Source organism: Brienomyrus brachyistius, chromosome 14 (assembly GCF_023856365.1).
Source record: "Brienomyrus brachyistius isolate T26 chromosome 14, BBRACH_0.4, whole genome shotgun sequence".
In the NCBI taxonomy this organism is placed as follows: domain Eukaryota; kingdom Metazoa; phylum Chordata; class Actinopteri; order Osteoglossiformes; family Mormyridae; genus Brienomyrus; species Brienomyrus brachyistius.
Genome location: NC_064546.1, coordinates 5,481,226 through 5,501,312, shown reverse-complemented (window position 1 = coordinate 5,501,312; position 20,087 = coordinate 5,481,226). Strand labels below are relative to the sequence as shown.

General features: G+C 39.2%; 2 protein-coding genes across 3 annotated transcripts; one reads left to right on the top strand and one right to left on the bottom strand.

Annotated features, from left to right (window-relative positions):
• Positions 1 to 1,235: 1,235 nt before the first annotated feature.
• On the bottom strand, positions 1,236 to 8,203 carry zgc:109986 (uncharacterized protein LOC553566 homolog). The gene is made up of 8 exons (XM_048974180.1): positions 7,781 to 8,203; positions 6,532 to 6,653; positions 6,248 to 6,386; positions 5,633 to 5,754; positions 4,225 to 4,335; positions 4,013 to 4,119; positions 1,885 to 1,984; positions 1,236 to 1,550 (listed from the first exon to the last, which is right to left on the bottom strand). Exons 1-8 carry the CDS (start codon positions 7,875 to 7,877, stop codon positions 1,434 to 1,436), a joined length of 915 nt encoding a protein of 304 aa, XP_048830137.1. The 5' UTR covers positions 7,878 to 8,203; the 3' UTR covers positions 1,236 to 1,433.
• Positions 8,204 to 8,235: 32 nt separating this feature from the next.
• On the top strand, positions 8,236 to 19,818 carry srp54 (signal recognition particle 54). 2 transcript variants are annotated; one of them, XM_048974162.1, is made up of 17 exons: positions 8,236 to 8,350; positions 8,686 to 8,846; positions 8,949 to 9,052; positions 9,857 to 9,948; positions 10,166 to 10,250; positions 11,228 to 11,332; positions 11,597 to 11,663; positions 11,760 to 11,817; positions 12,165 to 12,315; positions 14,590 to 14,738; positions 15,736 to 15,836; positions 16,010 to 16,096; positions 16,352 to 16,425; positions 17,246 to 17,354; positions 17,680 to 17,850; positions 18,783 to 18,878; positions 19,017 to 19,818. In XM_048974162.1, the coding sequence occupies exons 3-17, from the start codon at positions 8,975 to 8,977 to the stop codon at positions 19,106 to 19,108; spliced, it is 1,515 nt and encodes a 504-aa protein (XP_048830119.1). In that variant the 5' UTR covers positions 8,236 to 8,350; positions 8,686 to 8,846; positions 8,949 to 8,974; the 3' UTR covers positions 19,109 to 19,818. The 2 variants fall into 2 exon arrangements, with proteins under 2 accessions (XP_048830119.1, XP_048830120.1); XM_048974163.1 differs by lacking the exon at positions 8,236 to 8,350 and having other exon boundaries at positions 8,357 to 8,846; positions 8,955 to 9,052.
• Positions 19,819 to 20,087: the final 269 nt, after the last annotated feature.

Sequence of the window (20,087 nt, the reverse complement as noted above, 5' to 3'; positions counted from 1 at the left end):
CATATAAACATGACATCTTAGGGAATAGACAAAGACATGCAGTTAACCACCAGATTGGTGGGGAAAGGTTATGAAAATCCAGTACAGATGTTTGGCATGGAAGCAGAATGTGCAATGAATAAATTGAACTGTGAGCTCATAGTTACTAGTTCTTTTAAGTGACCCAGTGTTATGCAGGGAGGGATCATTCAAGCCTCATTGTGTCCCAGCTTTGAGGCTGCAGATCCTCCCACCAAACGGCTGAGGAGCAAAGAGGTCGTAGGAGGGCTGCCATGGCTCCCTGATGATGCCAGCGAGCCTCTGCATGCAGTAGCCATTGTTAATTTCCCGGGCCATGAAGCCGTTTGTACAGTAGACCATAGCAAGCAAGTAATAACTGGGTACAGTTCTCTCCTGATACTTTCATTACTATCCAAATCTTGATTTATTATTCAATGTAAATATTCCCATTTTGTTATTTATTCCTGTGACCTTGACCAGGATAACGAGCTATAAGATAAATGAGTATTTCATTTATTTACATATTCAGGTTTTGCAAACATTTAAATAAAACACTTTAGCTACAGCTCTGAAATATCTTTGGTAAATGGACTGCATTTATATAGCGCTTTTCTACTCCTACGAGTACTCAAAGCACTTTACATTTTATGCCTCACATTCATCCATTCATACACACATTGGTAGTGGAGGCTGCCATGCAAGGTGCCAACCTGCTCACCGGGAGCAATTTGGGGTTCAGCGTCTTGCTCAAGGACACTTTGAGGGAGTCAGGAGGAACCAGGACTCGAACCTGCAACCCTCCAGTTGCTGAACGATAGCACTACCTCCTGCGCCACCATCTTCCCCACTTTGTATTTGCTATATGAATATTTCATAATTACTTCAATAAAAGTAACATTATCGGGTTTTTAAAGTTTTCTACTATTACAGAGAAAAGCTTCAGGGAAAAACTGTACTAAAGCAGTGTGACTGCTATTATTTTCCTAAAAAAGACACTGTTTTAAAACTTAGAATGTGTATATTGTGTAACAATGTTTCAAATAGTACATAAAATCTGTGCACATTCAAAGACATGAAGTCATTTCCCGCTGTCTGTTATACAGAAATTTATCATTCAGTTCCTGTATTTTTTCATAAAGGCTATGGGTATGATCTCCCAGGTATCTGTCAATTTACATTAGCTGTAGGTCTTCCGTAATGCATCCTTACAACGGATTGGTCTGAAATGGAGAGCATTTTACGAATAAAAATTCATGTTTATTCTTTTATGGTAATTCATTAACTCAACACCACTTTACAGACACATTCAGTTACAGGCTTTGCAAGTTTAACGTCATGTATCTGTATCTTTCATCATCTTGCCAACAGTAAAGGTTCACTGCGGAGTCCTTCTGAAGTTTAGCACAGTGAATGTTTTCTGAAGTTTTCCCTGTTCAGAGAACCCGGTAAAGATGGATCTGTTTGAGAGTGTCAGGGTCACTGTCCTTCCCAAGGTAGACATCATAATTTAATGGCAACTCCTCCACCCAATGGCTGATGTCTATGCCACCCTGCAGGAGAACACAGGAAATGTGTTGCAATTAACCAAAAGCTTCATGAGTTATTTTCATTTTGCAACCAGTCATAAGTAAGAAGCTGAATACAGTAATAAGTGGGGAACACTAGTTATTTGGGGGAGATACTGATTGTTGTTACCCTGAACAGAAAAAAATGGTACATCTCTCATAATGCTGCAAGTGGTCTGCATTGCATTAGCTAACACACCAAGCTTTCACAATCTGCCAAACAAATTGACCACCAATATTAACATCCAAGTTCATTAAATATGGCATTTTTCTTAACATGATGGCTGTACAAGCTGGTAGAAGCAAGCGACATACTTACGCCGCTCGGCTGGAGAGCAGAGAGTGCCTCTTGCATACTGGGAACAGTAACTAGTAGTGCCCCTGTCTTTCTGACATTGTGCTGGATGCACAGCCACGCTCTGAAACAGAAACAGATGGACATTATAATGAAAGGCAATACCTGATATGAGATATATTACCTGTTCAAGACAAAGAAATCTCAGCAGCACAATGGTGTAAAAGTCATGGTGCATGTAGGAGCAAAGATCCGTCACATCAAACCAAATGCACCATTTTACTCCCTAAGCTGCATCAACACAACAGGACTACATTACACCACGTGATAAAAACACCTTATAATAAAGAGCAAACCAGGTTTAACTTTATGTTTAGCATTTCAGGGATTTGGAAATGAGCTGCTTTTTAAAAACCTGGGGTGTGGCCTGTCTATTTCTGTGATAGTCCCATTTCAGTGACGATGATATTGTCAGTGGGGCACCAGTGTGGAAATGGGCTAACCTCAGAGCCACTTGCTGAGCTTGAACCTCGTCCTCCACTGGGAAATAGCTGATCGTGCAATGCAATCATCTCCGTCGTTTCATTATGTTTTTAGCTCTGGTGCTGCTAACTTTCAACATTAACTTTCAATATGTAATGCAGAATTATAATGACAACAACAACAACAACAAGAATAATAAATAGTGAAATATGTTACTTGAGAAGTATGAGAAAAAAACCATCATCTCAGTTCTTGTTTTGCAGATTGGGAAAAAAAAATCACAGTTCATATTTTATCCAGAATCATGCAGCCCTACTAAGACTATAACTTAAGTTGTCCATCACCCTATTGTTCATAATAGATTGGAGATAATGATATTCTTGTAATATAGATGCTCCCTGGGTTACGATGGTCCATGTTATGATATTTTGACGGTAAATGTTTTCATACCCGGCCCGTACGATCCTCGTGTGTGCCACGCCCCCCTGATTATCCACGTGTGCTTCCCTGATTGTACCCAGCTGTGTCTAGTTATTTTCAACCAGTCCTGTCTATTTGAGTCCATGTCTTACCAGAGTTCAGTGTCTGTCACTGATGTTAGTCAGTGTCTGATGTTTCCTGCCCTGAGTCCTGAGATTAAACCCCGTTTTCCCTTACTTTGCCCGCTTGCTTGTTCCTGCTCGCTCGCCTGCCTGTACGCTCACCCAGTGATCGCGAGGGTAGCGTGACAAGTACATTATTCAATAAATTACGTGAGATATTCGACAGTGTTTTACAAATTATGCTTTGTGTTAATGATTTTACCCAACTGTAGGCTAATGTTGTAAGCTTGTTTAAGGTAGGTTAGGCTATGATATTTGTTAGGTTAGGTGTACTGTATTAAAATGCATTCTCACCTTACAATATTTTTGCTTTACGGTTTGTCGAAACATAACCCCATCGTAACCCGGGGAGAGGCTGTACAGGTGAAGCAGTTTGTTTATTCTCTTCTTCTCTCAGTTTTACATACTACTGTGATATGCTTATTTTTACACATATTTATTACATTTGCGAAAAGCATACAGGCTACATTATTAGGGTTGCCAACTATCACACATCTGGTGTGACACTCATACTTTCTGACTCTCACACTCACGCAAGAAATCTTATGGCAAGTTTATATTATTCCATTATAAAACTAAAAATAGCAGTTAGATGCATGAAAGGTGTTGGGGTAGTCTGCAAACCCTACGGACTATTTACAAGTTAATCAAACTTTTACATACATGTAAATGCCTCGTCATGCAAATTGAAAATCTCCTGTCAGCCAGCTGACCAAAATTGGTAACACTGCATTATACAAATTAAGCTGTCAGGCCCTGTGTCTGGGACAGACTCCCTCATCCATTGGATAAGTGTTGGGATGGCAGACAGATGGATGAATGATAATGAGTATATAGCTGAAACTTGGGCATAATCGAGTATAACTGTTGTGTATTATTTTGAGCCGTGCTATTCAGCATAAACTACAGTACTAATAGCATTTTACGAATCATAGATTAGGTGTCGAAATGGACAATTATGCTGACCATAAACCTTGTGTTAACAAAGATCTCATGAAAAGCAAGCAAAACAAAAAAAGTTAACAATGCTATTGACAAGAACCAAATACTTGTGCTTTTTCCCATACCTTATTTGGCTGTCTTGATCAAGAAAGTACTCAAACACATTGTTCAAAACAACAACGTCAGCACCCTGAAGAAGGCCGGGTTGAGTACAGATATCTGCATGTACAATCTCAGGAGAAAGTCAGAAGACAGAGCAAAAAGTTACATGACTTGCAAGTAAAAATCAAAAGGCCAAAGATTACAAACATTAATCAATATGCAAAATAAATCTTACCTCGATTCGGTCAGCGAAGTCATACTTCTGTACTACCATCTTCTGAAGACCAGTAAACTCTAAACTGATCTCCACGCCAACCAGTCTAGCTAGTGAGCTGTACAGGTACCCCTAGGGAAGCCACGCTTCATATATTAGTGCCAGTCAGGACAGGACAACCACTACAAGTTGTACAAATGACATTTTGGCACTTGGTAGCAGTAACTATGACTGAGCCTCACAAAAGAGATTCCTAAACAGGGATACGACTGTCAGAATGTCGGAAAGAGCACAACATTTAACTAGAATCTGTAACTTGATGAGGATGGAACTGTCTATTACAGTGGTTCTCAATCATGTTCCTGATGCTCCCCCTACCAGAATGTTTTCATTCCAACCCTACCTTAATCAGCCTCATATGGTCCGGAACAATGAATAATGAATAATGAATGTGGAAGTGTGGATTGGAATGAAAACATTCTGGGGTGGGGGGCGCTCCAGGAACAGGAGTGAGAACTACTCGTCTATTATCACACGGTTCTCATAGAGCTCAGAGTCTGCATACACAAGCTTCAGTTGGACCAATAACTGCTATAATGCATTCAGAAGGTATTTCACATAAGATACCAAGGCATTCCCCAAAATCTTTACAAAGCTGGTACTAATAACAGAAACTTACAACCTGACCTCATAAATTCATGATCAGGATTACTTCTATACATCCAAACATATGAGGATTGTAAGACTGGAAACATATTTGGAGGTTCATGGATTTCACTCACTTGACAATATTTTAAAACTTGTGAATTTAAGATATTTACAAATGTACCTAAGTCTTACCTTTGCATGGAAAGTAAACAATTTTGTTTTGAAGTGCCAGAAGATTATCTATAGTTAACCATCAAATCAGACAGCAAAATCTCAAAATTTGTATTTCAATAACAACAAAAAAATAACATAAGAACATAATAAATTTACAAACAAGATGAGGCCATTCGGTCCATCAAGTTTGTTTGGAGAGAACTCAACTAACAGCTCAGAGTTGATAAAATCTTATCTAGCTTAGATTTAAAAGAACTCAAGGTTTTAGCTTGCTCTACACTAACAAAAAGACTATTCCATACTCTAACTACACAGTGTAAAGAACTGCTTTCTCAAATCCATTTTAAAATGTTCTCCTGCTAATTTCCACCTATGGCCACGAGTTCTCGTATTTAAACTAATATTGAAATAGCCATTTGGCTGAACAACATCCAGACCTATTAGAATCTTATATACCTGGATCATGTCCTTTGCTCGAGGCTGAACAGACTTAGCTCAGCTAACCTTTCCTCATAAGACAATCCTCTAAGACCAGGAATAATTCTTGTAACCCTATAGTGAAACCTTTTCAAGGGAACCTTAAAAATATGTTTAAAGACAGTCGTACCGCATAGAGCACTGCCCCAAGCCGGGAGCCAACATCGACCAACATCAGTCCAGTGAGGTCTGGAAGAACATGCTGGAACAGAAAACGTAGCTCCATGATAGAAAAAGAGTGCGAGATGAACTCTGGGGACAGGACAAGGTAGGGCATAAAGTCAGTTACTGTTTCATTGAGAGATACACGCATGTGAGGTGATCCCCCTGATATTTCACCAGCGGAACAATAATTTTGAAGGTTTCCAAATTCCATTTTGTTTGCAGAAGCAACATTATAGGGATGATTGATCCAACATTCAGATGGAGAAAATTAATTTTATTCCATTTTAAGAAACTGGTTACCTGGTGGGACACTTGAAGTTCTCAGATACAAAATTACTAGACTAGATTCCTCATTTTATCTTTAACATATTGGTAAATATAATGTCCTTCATGGTTAAAAGCATACAGTTATCTGACAGAATATTCATTAGATTGTCAATTTTTTGCTCCAGTTACTAGCTTATTATTGCCATAACCATAATAATTTACTATTACTGAAATAGTGAGGTGTAATTTGCTATCACTATTGGAAAGGTGAAGTCCAGCAGCTGTATTTCTGTACTCTGGGTTAGCTACCTACCAAGGGGAGCTGTTCTTTGGGAGCCACAATGCAAGCAGTAGTTACGACTCAGCTTTCCCTCCTCGCAGAGGATATCCACCGCTTCCTCATCATACAGGAAGGCATCAACGTGAATCAGGGCCCGCGAAGACTGCTGGATCTGGAAATTTTAATTTTGCTGACTCATATTTTTAATTATGTGGGCAATAGATGTGTTGAAGTGTGCTATGGTGTCAAACTAAACATCATGGCCAAAAGTCATGCCCTCATGCGAAATAATTTCAAACTGAAGAATAGGAACCTGCCTTCTGAAGAGCGAGGGACTCTGAGGAAAACGTGGCTTCTGGTGGCACGCTGGTCCTGAGATCTTCTGCGATGCTCTGGAGTACAACTTTCTCATTGTCGATGAAGTAATTGTCCAGTTCATCTGAAAGTAAATGTATTAGGTCAATAAGGTCCTTTTTCTAATAACGACTTATCTAATGCAGGGTCCTGCCAAGCCCAAAGCCGTGTGCACACACAGACATTCAGAGTAAGCTCTTTGGACTGCTACAAGAGATCAGAGAAGCAAGACAGAGAAAACAAGCAAAAGGTATACAATCAGCCCTCGTGCATTCGTGCTTCGTGATTCGCGAATTCACAGACCCGCGAAAATTTCATTCTACTGTTTTTTATTAAATATTTTTAATGTGTATGCATTTTCATACTCTCTTTTTTTCGTCTTTAGGGTACACATAGTATTTTTACAACTTATTATTTCTGTATGTCTTTTCGTAATTTTTAATTGATTGACTACCTGTACCCTGTATGTACAGTGCATATTTCCTTTACGTATTTTATTGAATTGTACCTTGGTTACATATATGACTTATGTCAATAAGTTTACAGTCCCGTTCGTTTACTCATGTTACCTTACTATGAATGCAAAAGAAAACGGCAGCCAATGCCATGTTCTATTAATTAGCAGGGGTAACATTAGTATACTGTACTGTAAATGTGCTAGTGTGACAAATATCCGTAACGCGATACTGTACTATATTTTTATATCAAACATTTTTTAAAGGTAATGTATTATGCTAACTTTTAATTGAAATTAAAGTGTTTTGGAAGCATGACTGGGGTCATATTTAGGGTTTAAACTATAGAAATAAGCACATATTACCATTTTAAGTGACTCTACCAAACATCCACGAATCCTCCTCATTTAATCTCCGAGGTCTGACTGTAAACTAGAGGTGTGACACTCTCCTCCGAGTTGATATTAAATTTAATCCTTGTATCTGCATTTTCAGTTTAGCACAGCAACTTATGTTACAATTAAGTAGCAGCTTGATATTTGACTTTCGTGACTATAAAAAACCCACAACGGGCCAGGTTTAATAGCTAAACTTTTTAAACGTTTCTATTATACTTGATTGGTTAGCTAATAGCATAAACAATTCATGGTGTAGGTGTATGAATGAGATATAGATACACGCAGTTCATTCAGCAAGCTGCTGCACATTGCGTTCGCTATTTGCGTTTGAGCTAACATTAACAAGTTTACTAGATTACCCGAGTTTTTCATCCACTCAACCAGTTTAGGAAGCTCGCGAGGATTTACTCGAGACAACAGGTGCATAATTTCATTTTTTGCTGCCGATAAATCCATTTTAAATAACTGTTATGTTGGAAAACAAGCACAATGCATGGGCTAAAAACACCGAACACGTTTTTGCTGAGAATAAACGAAAATCCAGTTTGCTGTGGCCCCTGTTTTTAAGGAGGAACTTAAATCTTCAAGTACATATTGAAAATTCTCTGAATGGAAACATATTTACAGCGGAACGAATATATATAATATATCTATTTAATGCTTTGATGAAAAATGCCATCTCGCTAAAACAGATTATGTGGCTAATTACAGTAATTTACACAATACATCCTTAAGAGAAAATGGGGGAACTCTAATCTGAATAAAGGGCGGGGCCAGTCGACGAGAAACGAAGACGGGTTTGTTTTGTGATATACTTTAACCCGGAAGTAGAAATTTGCCCCGGAACGTTTCAGTCTCACTTTCGATGACGTCTGCTAATGGTCCATTTCTTAAGAAGTCTGTTGTCAGCTGGTTAGCGGAAAGTACAGGTTGTTTCTTTGTGGTTAACACACAGCTTTCAGAAATATTCCTTATTTAACCGTTAGTTGTATGAGATTGATTTACGAGCGATTTTCTCAGTTTTGAAAATAATCTACGTTCATTTTAAATCAGGGCCTTGGATAGGTAGCTGGCTTTCGGGGTCTTCGTTTACGCACCAACATATGTCTTGTTTACTTTGATCATAGCTAAATCTCACGTCGTTGGCTTTAGTATAATAGTACCGCGTATAGATAAGTTAACGATCCGTGAAGGGTTTAATGTTTAATGATTTATTTAGCTTTAGTAACATTTTGCTGATTTTTTTTCTCGTTTTCCTATGTAGGTGTGAGGTTGGTGGACGTCGCTTTTGTAGATAGTTAAGTTTTTTGCTTCTGAAATCTCGCAGCTGTATCCTGTATGGCCTGATACAGGAGATTTCATCTGGATTTGAACCGTGGCTGAAAAGGTCTGCTTTTCCGTACACGAATTCTTTACAATTTAGAGGTAGGTGAAATAGTATTGCGGTCGTAACCATACGCATGAGTTTTATCTTTAACTATTTTGCATTTCTAGGTGATGGTAATCGATTAACTGGTGTTGTTTTAGTTACAGGCGTTACCGAGGTAGTCAAAATGGTTTTGGCCGATTTGGGAAGGAAAATAACTTTGGCGTTGCGCTCACTGAGCAACGCCACTATCATCAATGAAGAGGTAGGTAAATATGTTGTTTTTTTTTTGTGAGGAGTCTTTGGTGTTATAAAATAATAATGTCTGACATATTTCGCACCCAGTTAAGATAGTGGAAAGAGAAAATATTGGGGTTAAGTGTACAATATTGTTATTTCTTGGAGTTCGGTGATGCATGTTGCTAGTGTTCTCGCATCTGCTGGATTTATGACTTTGCACATAAACTTGATGTGCAAACTAAGAAAGCACTGCATGCAAATGAAGTAATTCAGTTGCTCCGAATTAGCAATTGATATATTTTAAAAACTGGTACCAGAGGTGTGTATGTGAATCTTCTGTTAAATATTGAAATGTTTGCTGTTTACCAAAATTGAATATTTAAATGACTTTCTGTTTTAATGATAACAAAATTTTAATGCAACCATGGGAAGTCCATCCATCCATTTTCCAAACCGCTTATCCTACTGGGTCGCGGGGGGTCCGGAGCCTATCCCGGAAGCAATGGACACGAGGCAGGGAACACCCCAGGATGGGGGGCCAGCCCATCGCAGGGCACACTCACACCATTCACTCTCACATGTATTCCTACGGGCAATTTAGCAACTCCAATTAGCCTCAGCATGTTTTTGGACTGTGGGGGGAAACCAGAGTACCCAGAGGAAACCCCACGACAACATGGGGAGAACATGCAAACTCCACACACATTTAACCCAGGCGGAGATTCGAACCTGCGTCCCAGAGGTGTGAGGCACCAGTGCTAACCACTGCACCACCATGCTGTCCCACCATGGGAAGTTCCCTTTGTAATATGTAGCATCCATCACACAGGTTTTAAATGCTATGCTGAAAGAAGTGTGTGCTGCCCTTCTGGAAGCTGATGTTAACATAAAACTGGTAAAGCAGCTCAGGGAAAATGTCAAGTAAGTACATTTTCTATGTTGATGGTTTATTATTTTGATTTCTGTATTGCAGTTTACATTGTAGCACTTTGGTTTCAAGCACTTTTAAGTCATAGACAGTAACTCTATGATTTGACCACAGTGGACTTTTTCTGCAATTCGAGATGCTTTCCACATGAAACAGCTTCTGACGGTCTCTCTCATTCCTGCAATATAATGAAACTCCGTTGTTCCCCAGGGCAGCCATTGACCTGGAGGAGATGGCCTCGGGTTTGAACAAGAGGCGGATGATTCAGCATGCAGTTTTCAAAGAGCTTGTCAAGGTTTGTGTGCTTTCTTAAAGCAAGTCTAATTTATATATACATTTAGTTGACCATAATGAAGATACTCAGATGGGGAGCGTGATCCAGTCTGAAAATATTGACCACCCCTCTCATTATACTTCTTAAAAATCAGTTCACAGTAGTGAAGAGGATAAACATGCACATTCATTCACCTCCACATTTTAATTGTATATACAAAATGCTGTATCACATTCCTTTGTGACACCGCAAAATCTTTCAATGCAAATCAAATAGAACAGACATACAAGTTAAACGTATTTTCAAAACCAGGACCATTTTACATTATTTAGAACTACTTCTAGACCAAACAGAGCCTATCTTATGGTTCTTTTTCATGTTCATTTTAAGACTACTTTACAAGTTACTTAACAGTGCAACCAGATTAATTACCCTATAAATAAATATGGCAGTACAAGGTAATAAAACCTAAAAGAAAAACATACATACTCGGCATACTCTTTTGAATGTTTGAAAAGTTCTGCAGTGCTACCGTCCAGTGTGCAACCTTTTCTTTGCAAATTTTGCAACTCACTTTGTCAGTTTAGGAAAATCCAAGCTAGTTCCGTATTATCAGTGTTAAATAAATCTAATGGACCAGCTGCTTCACATTGTCCATGCAGCTACGTTGGCAAATAGGGATTGTGTTGCATGTTAGGATGAGGGTGCAAAAGCAAGAGAGGAAGAAATCCCAGGCACTACCTACTGTTGCTGTTACGAGTTATCTGGTTTGTTGAAACAAATTTGACTGACAACCTTAGATGCATGTATGAGCTGTAGAACTGTAACTGATAATGTTTCTAAATTGGAAACGTTCCATGGGAATTATCAGGAATACATGGGAATTAACAGTAAATTCCCAGAATTATGCGACCCTGTTCATGACCTAATTGTGTCAAATTACACCCTTAATGACAGTGTTTAAAAGATTATTAAATAATGGCTGTTTGTCCTCCTAGCTGGTGGACCCAGGAGTCAAGGCATGGACTCCAACAAAAGGGAAAAATAATGTCATCATGTTTGTGGGACTTCAAGGCAGCGGGAAAACCACCACATGCTCAAAGGTCCGCTACACTTGTATGTTTGAGCCTTGATAAGGACAGTGTTGGGCATTTGATTAAACTGAGCCCCCAAAGATAATGGTGTCCATTTTGTATGAAAACCTGAAAGTGTGCTTGTTTATGGCATAGTTTTGAATTAAGAAGTAAAAATCAAATGTATAAATTTCTTTAGAATTTGGTACGAATTGCAGGGGGGGCGAGGTATGCAACATAAGGGAGATGACAAAATTCCCATTCGACTAATATATATTCATGTAATTTCTGTAGCTGGCTTACTACTACCAAAGAAAAGGTTGGAAGACCTGTTTGATATGTGCTGATACATTCAGAGCTGGTAATGTCATTTGGCACCGTCGCCTTTCGTACATTTGCTTTATTTGGCGAAACGGACAAAGGCAGACCTAATTCTGTTTCTTTCTCTCCCTTTAAGGTGCTTTTGATCAACTGAAGCAAAACGCTACCAAAGCCAGAATTCCTTTCTATGGAAGGTTTGTCATGAACAAAATTCATTGCACAGGTTTTCCGGGGGAGTGATACTGCTTTTTATGGCAAAATGTTTTATGCAAGACATTCTCAAATTTGTAATCTGTTGACGTAACAGAAAGGTTTGGGGAAATGCGTAACCAAAATAAAACATTTAGCCTGAAGTAGAATTTTTAACAATTATTCTTTATCAGAATTCTTTGGATCTTTGATTTTCACTATCTCATTTTATGTAAAAAGCCATGTTTTATGCCTATCTGTGAGCCATTGTCTTCACTTTTGAATAATGTAGTTAACAACACAATCAACTCTATTACTTGAACTAAGTTACTCCATTTTTGTCTTTCCCCAGTTATACTGAAATGGACCCCGTTGTCATTGCTGCTGAGGGTGTTGAAAAATTCAAGACAGAGAACTTTGAAATAATTATTGTGGACACGAGCGGTCGACACAAACAGGAGGACTCCCTCTTTGAGGAGATGCTTCAGGTTTCCAATGCAGTGGTGAGTAACAAATCATGTCAGATGGTTAAGTTAGTATAATTATAAAAATGACTGAATTACAAGGTGAATCCATGTCCTATTTCAAAGCTATTATGGGAGCACATGGTCATGGTAGTTTCTGCATTCTATATATGCATCTGTATAAAGTTGCACTCCAGATTTATTCAACCTCCCTTAGACAGCAATGATTTGCGTATTTAAACCACATGCTTTAAAAATTTACATCTGTATTAGCTGAGTAATAAATTCAAAATAATGTGTATTTCTGAGCAGCAATATACTTTTGTAATACAACCATAGGATAATTTAGCCTTAATTCGGTACTGATTTTTTAAATTACTTAATAGACTTAGTCTACCCACTATGTATTTGGGAATGTGATGCTGGCATTATAGTTGACTGCTGACTAATATAATTGTGTGTTATACACAAATCCCACCCATGCATGTATACAAGTTGAGCTGTAAAATGGCTCTCAAAGTGCTCTCACAAGTGGACAGAAGAAATAATTACATTATACGAGGAAAGGCTGAGGCTCCTATCAGATTTCTAATACATACAGTTCCAAGAGACACAGCTGGCAACATCATATGCAAGTTCACAGCTTGCAGCAATGTTACCTGTGTGTGTGAGAGCAGAATTGCTGTGATAAATGAAGGACCCGTAGCACGACCTGATGAAAAAAGGAACAATTTTTTTTTTTTGTGCAAATCTAAGAATGTTAAACAAGAGCTTGATGGCCACACTTCTCACTCCATTCTGCTCTAAAACAGTGTTTCCCACTGAACACTGGATAGATCCACATTACACCTGACCCAAGCAATCGGAAGCTCCAAATACCTTACAGGTGTGCTGGGAACTGGGATAAAGCAAAAATGTGGATCCGTCCAGTATACCCTGAGGACTAGTTTGGGAAACTCTGCTCTAGACCAAGAAGCAAAGAAGCCTATGAAGTAACTCGACTGGATCCATAGAGCAGTGGTATGTCTGGCGTAAGGAAGGAAATGCTTATGACAAGAAGACCAGCCCCCACGAGTAAAGCATGAAGGTGTCTCAGTCTTTTTCTAGAGTTCTGCTTCAGGGCCCAGCAGATTTTACTCTCCCACTGTCATCATGGATTTGTTGTAATAGGCTGTCCTGGCAAAGAATCTGAAGCCTTCAGTAAGGGCTGGGCGATAAAATGACAGTAAAAATGATCACATTATGGTTTCTTCTGAATATCACCGTGGCAAATATTCAATAAAAGTTCAATATGATTTAAGACCTGGTGACACGTTTTGCCTCACTATGAAATGACTTCACTTCTATGACGGTTTAACTGGGCCGCAATGGAGCACATGAGCAGACACAACCTTTATAAATGCAAAAAGGGGATTTCTGAACAAAAATGAAAATGCATTATGGCAGACAGGAAGACGAAAGAACACAATCAAAACAGGCCGACTCACTAGGAGTGCAGGCAAGTCCAAGCAAACCAAGAGAGAAACTGGAGCCCTTGCAGTCCATTCAATTTGTCATCCTATTCAAATGTTTGAGAAGTCCTAAGGGATTTTTAAATATAAACACAGCTTCGATTTATTGAAAATGACTCAATGAATTAATGTCGTGATGATTATCTGTATCGACCGATATGAAGTTTTTTTTTTTTTTTTTTTTAAACACAGTAATGTTTTTGGCCATATCGCCCAGCCCTGCCTTCAGTGCATAAATTGAATCCTGGTCATAACTGGGCTTTCCAGCAAGTTGATCCAGCGCATTCGTCCAAGTCGGCTACAGCTTAATCATGGTCCTTGAGTGGCCATCTATGTCCCCCAGTTTAAATCCTAGTGAAGATATTTGGTGGGGTTTAAGGAAGGCTGTGGTAGCATGGGAACCAAAGAATATGAGCAAGCTGAAAGCATTCGAACAGTGGTCTCAGAAGCTTGTGAGCACATACAGCAGTCATATCATGGAGGTCAAGGGTAATGGATGCTCGACAAAATACTGACGCATCACCAGCCTGTCTTACAGCTATGAGGGTTGAATAACGTGTGTGTGTGTATGTATATACATTTTAAAAAATTCAGTCGTGCTGTAAGTTTAATAGATGGCCTGTGTTGATATGGCTTTGCCTGAATGATTCTGTTAGTTTTTATTTGGATGTGTGTGAATCCAGTATTAAATATTTGTCAGGGTTCACTTCGAAAGATAACCAGAAAGCATGACATTTGTTGTCAGTTCATAGCTACCTTGAAGTTGTTTGTCACCTAATGTTTGGCTTTTCTTTTTCAAAAGCAACCCGACAACATTGTATACGTCATGGATGCCTCTATTGGCCAGGCTTGCGAAGCTCAAGCAAAGGCCTTCAAAGACAAAGTCGATGTGGCCTCTGTGATTGTGACTAAGCTGGATGGGCATGCCAAAGGTGGCGGCGCACTCAGTGCGTAAGTAACGTGTGCTTACACTTGTGCTTTGGAAGTGCGTACTAGGTACCCAGTCACCGCACTCCTACACCACACTGAGCGTGTATTGGTACATTGTGTAATTAATCTCTATTTGTGCTTGACAAAATGCAGCAAGAAAATAGGGCTGGGTGATATATATCACGCATGCATAATAATCACCAGGGTTTCGGATAAAAGGCGGAACGTTTGGCCGCACACCAGCTTTTTGGTACGATTTGGACATTTATTTAGGTCCATAATTTGGTAAGCAAATTAGTGGTAAGGGTAAAATATTAATGGTATGTGTTTTGAGACACTCAGAAGTTGGTAATCTCTCTTACTTTGGCGTAGCTTGTGTATTCGGGCAGCGGGGCACGCCATACAATACTGTTTTGGTATACTGTGGTTTGGTATACTTCTGTGTGATATGCACTGAGGTGGCAGTGAATTAAAGAACAGCTCAGCAGCCAGCACATCCTTTAAAAAAGGCGATCTTGTGGATAAACAAGGTAAAAAGACGTCGGTGGTGTGGCAGTACTTTTTGCAGTTTAAAGTCCGACACATTTATTGGATATGTTGTATGTATACAAATTAGTAACTTTTGGCGTCATAATATGCCTCAATATTTTAGCTGCACTATTTATCTGCTTACCAAATTATTGGTGTAAATAAATGTCTCTATATTACAGAAACACTGGCGTCCTGCCTAATGTTTTACCTGTCATCTGAAGCCCTGGTGATTATTGCACATTAATGATATAATATTGATATATCACCCATCCATACTACAAAAGTGTATTTTGAGCTGAGTATAGACAAGCTACAAAGTAGTCCTGATGGTTAACTGTTATCTTTGGTGAAATCACCACTGTTCCTTGTGGATTGCAGATCTATGATTGTTGTTTAAATAAATAAATACACAATCAAGGTGTTCCAGCTCACTAGGAGGTGCAATAATCAGTGTTTATGACTCAAATGTCTTCTGCCATTTTTACAGGGTGGCTGCAACTAAAAGTCCCATCATCTTCATCGGTACTGGTGAGCACATCGATGACTTTGAACCTTTCAAGACACAGCCATTCATCAGCAAGTTGCTGGGTAAGAGCAGGACAAACTTGTGTCAGGACTCCACCTTATTCCTCAGATCCCACGTTCTGGAGCTACATGTAGACGATGGGATCATTGTCTGTGCTGGGCCATGCAGAGCACAGTGGTACTGTGAGCGGCAGCCATCAGAAGCTGCTTTGTGTTTAATGTTGTGTCTCATACAGGTATGGGAGACATTGAGGGTTTGATAGACAAGGTGAATGAGCTGAAGTTGGATGACAATGAGGAGCTGATTGACAAGCTGAAACATGGTGAGAACCACCCCTTTGGTAGCTCTTATCCAATCAGAAACCTTGTATTCTGAAGAATACTTTCTCAATTTCAATACAAGTCCTGAATAATGAAACACACTAACAATGTATCATTTGTTGAAGGAGATTAAATGCAGGTGTAAATATTAATCTGTAATACCCATACCAGGCAGCACTGATAATTGGCATGTATGTTATCACTTGATTAATTGAGATGTTGATTTGTAATGCAGTAAATCTTTCTTCTGTCTCCAGGTCAGTTCACGTTGAGAGACATGTATGAACAATTTCAGAACATCATGAAAATGGGGCCATTTAGCCAGATTATGGTAAGTGTTTCAATTTTTTTAAATTTGGGGGTGCACCCCCAAATTTGTGCTGGTGAATTTGAAGATATTAGCCATTAATAAAAATCAAAATCAAAAATGAAAGTCAGCATTGGTGGGGCATTGCTGAAAATGCTTAATACAGTACATTTTAATGCAAGTGTTTTTCAGAGCAATGAAACCGTTTAAAGTGACCAGTCAGGTGGTGTAGATGCCAGTAACTGCTCTAGGTCTGTATTGTCTGACATTGATGCTGTCGTGGGACGTGGTGTAGTGGAATGTTGTGGAGCAAAGGTCAGCTAGCAAGAGATGGCATAAGCACAGTAGAGCAGAGTCCAAATGACCTCATTGTTCAAGGTGTGCCTGAAACTCTCTCCACCATCTCAGTTTAGTGTAAAAGGTACAAACTACATTTGGTAATGTGCAGCTGCAGTGTAGGTAATTGTAGTTTGAAAAGAATATGTTCTGTAATGAACATGCAAGTTGAGCAGGTACATATGTGACTCGGCGTTCACAGATGGTGATTTTATATAGTAAAAAAGAAAATGATTATTGACGGACGCATGTAGGAATGAATTTACAGATCTGAATCCATTCTCTTTTGGCCCTAGATTGGTGTTGTGTTTCAAACATAAACTGGACTGTTACATTGATCAATGTATAAGTCTGACAGAAGGCTATAGGCTTTACATCATATGGGATGTGATGTACAGTAGGAATTGGAGTGGATTGGTCATTGTGGCCTGTGATACATTACTACGGCCAGGGAATTTCATCTCGAGAGGGATCCCTTTTTAATGATTCCTTGGCATTGTGTCTTAAGGGAATGATCCCCGGTTTTGGTACTGACTTCATGAGCAAAGGCAATGAGCAGGAATCCATGGCCAGGCTGAAGAAGCTTATGACGATCATGGACAGCATGAATGACCAAGGTAAGCGAGTGCCCCCGACTCTGTGGGGGGGGTGGGGATTGCTAGTCACTCCTGGAAAAAGCAGCCACCTTACTGTCAAAATATCTCAACAGTTTACCCTTTATCAACATTATCTTGAAGCAGTGCTAAAATTGTGATCTTCATGACCAAAGAGCATGCACATACATTACCTGTTGATACTACACAGTAGTGAACATTTATGTGTTTAGTGTGAGCACACTGATATTCAAATGTAGTGACGTTGCAGCATTCAGCTCTATGAAATTTGTCTTTCTGTTTTGTTTGGATTTTTGCTCTTGGCTTACTGTGTTCTGGGTTTCTGCAGAACTGGACAACAAAGACGGTGCCAAATTGTTCAGCAAGCAGCCCAGCCGGGTCCAGCGAGTGGCCCGGGGGTCCGGTGTGGCCACGCGTGACGTGCAGGAGCTGCTGACACAGTACACCAAGTTTGCCCAGATGGTGAAGAAGATGGGTGGCATTAAGGGGCTCTTCAAAGGTATTCCCTCATGGGGGCCGGGGGCGGCATGGCATCCCTACCCTGTAATATGCAAGTGAAGAATCCTATTTATAACATGGACAACTATAACTCAAAGTTCAACAATGTTCACATTTTAACATTCATCTGACACTTGACCTATGGTCGTTACTTGTGTGAGATGACAATGCAGACTGTTTGCTTTTGATAAGCTTTGCTCATAGCCAAGCCTGGCAGGTGTATATTGCATGGATAGATCTGTTGCATGCATTCCTAATACCCCGATGAGCTGTTCTTTAAGCATTTCAGGTATACATATATGACAGGCTCATGAGAAATGGCGCTGGCAAAATTTACTTCAATTAAGTCCACTGGCTCGCAGCTGTAGGTGTGAATTTGGGATGGCCGATATGACAATATCCATAATGGAAATGGGAGCAGTAACCTGGTGTCTGTCTGTGACTAACCTGTGATTTTAGTGCATTTGTGGGAGAAGTAGGCTTAGGCTACACACAAAGCGGTATGACAGATTTATGATTTGGTTTCCAGTTTTAGCCTTCTAGCCTACATTTCTGACACAGTTTAAAAACGCGTTCAGATAAAAGCACAGCATTTATTTAAATTTTCTTTTTAAATTCCACGTATGGTACACGAAGGTATCAGTGTCTGTAAATGTCGGTTGTATTTTGTTATTTTGTTTTATTTTCCATGGCTTCATTTTTTTCTTTCGGCTAAAGAAATTTAACGCTTCTGCGTGTGTGTGTTTGTGTATGTTTGGGAGTGGGGTGCCGAATGACTATCCACGATTATCATTTATCCAGATATCTGATAAGTAAAAAAAATTGTAGCTATTGCCCAGCCCTAATTTGCGTCTTGTATGTTTGGCGCCACATGTTCTGCCGTATGCACCAGAATTTCTGCCTGGGATCAATAAGGTTAATCTCTCTTTGCAGGAGGAGACATGTCCAAGAATGTCAACCCATCTCAGATGGCGAAGCTGAATCATCAGATGGCTAAAATGATGGACCCCAGAGTTCTACACCACATGGGTATGAACGTCATGCTAATCTGGAATCGACCTGCCATCAACCGTTTTTGTGGAAAAGCATAATTGATGGAATTCATTTTTTGTTAATGTGGTGCAATTTTGATGTAGGTTTTAAAGGAACTCTTATTACTTCTTATAGGTGGTATGGCTGGCCTGCAATCCATGATGAGGCAGTTTCAACAGGGGGCAGCTGGCAATATGAAAGGAATGATGGGATTCAACAACATGTGAACATCAACCTTAAATTTCACTTTAAATAAAATGTAGTGAGCAGCAAATCAGTTGGTACCCATTTTTAAAAGATTGTTACCCCATCTTTGTGAATAAATGTGTGAAGTAACCTATTACCTTGCTAAATACTTGTGATTACTATAGTAATTGACAGAGGCATTCATGAATGGGGTTTGAAGATGGTTGACCATGTTTTAAAAATGATCTTTTGGCACAATTACTGGACAGTATAGACAGTGTAAAGCTATCTAGTATCTAACGTATGACAAGATTTTGTCATGACTTGTATAATAAAATTTGTATGGCAAATTTAAGTTTACTTTTTCTCTCACACCCTTTGGTGTGTTATGAGCAGGGTCATTATTTTGCTGTTGACAGTTGTTGCACGGTGTGTTTGACAGGAACAGAGTCTTGGATGGTCACTAATGTTGTAATAAATATGATGAATCATAAAGCATCTTGAGAAATAAAGGCAGTTTTTAACCTTGATGCACTAATGGACGCATACCGATCACTACTCCCCAAATGTGACTTCAAAGTAGTTTTATAGTTTTATGTTTAATATTACAGGAATAACAAATCGGGGGAGAGGGTCAAAATTGCAGTTTAAGTTATATTGTCATATAATATTCTTTATGCCATGTACTTATATCGTTATGAAATAGATTTTTTTTAACGTCTACATTAAACACTTTCTGTGATCAAATATTCTTAAAGCCCCCAATTTTCTTGATGGACAGAGCTGACTAAAGACACCTTTTGGAATTTCTAGAGGGACGTGAGGAAATAAATTGAATGCGTTATTAGTTCAAGAATCAAACAAGTACACCCAAGTGATTCGCCTGTTTTCTATAACAGCAGACATTTAAGGCCATAGCTTTCCTGTACAAAGGCCATTTAAGAGAGGTCAGCACCAACTATATAAATGTATGCAATTGAGAAGTAGCACAAGATTATTTGTCGTTTCTTTCATGCATAT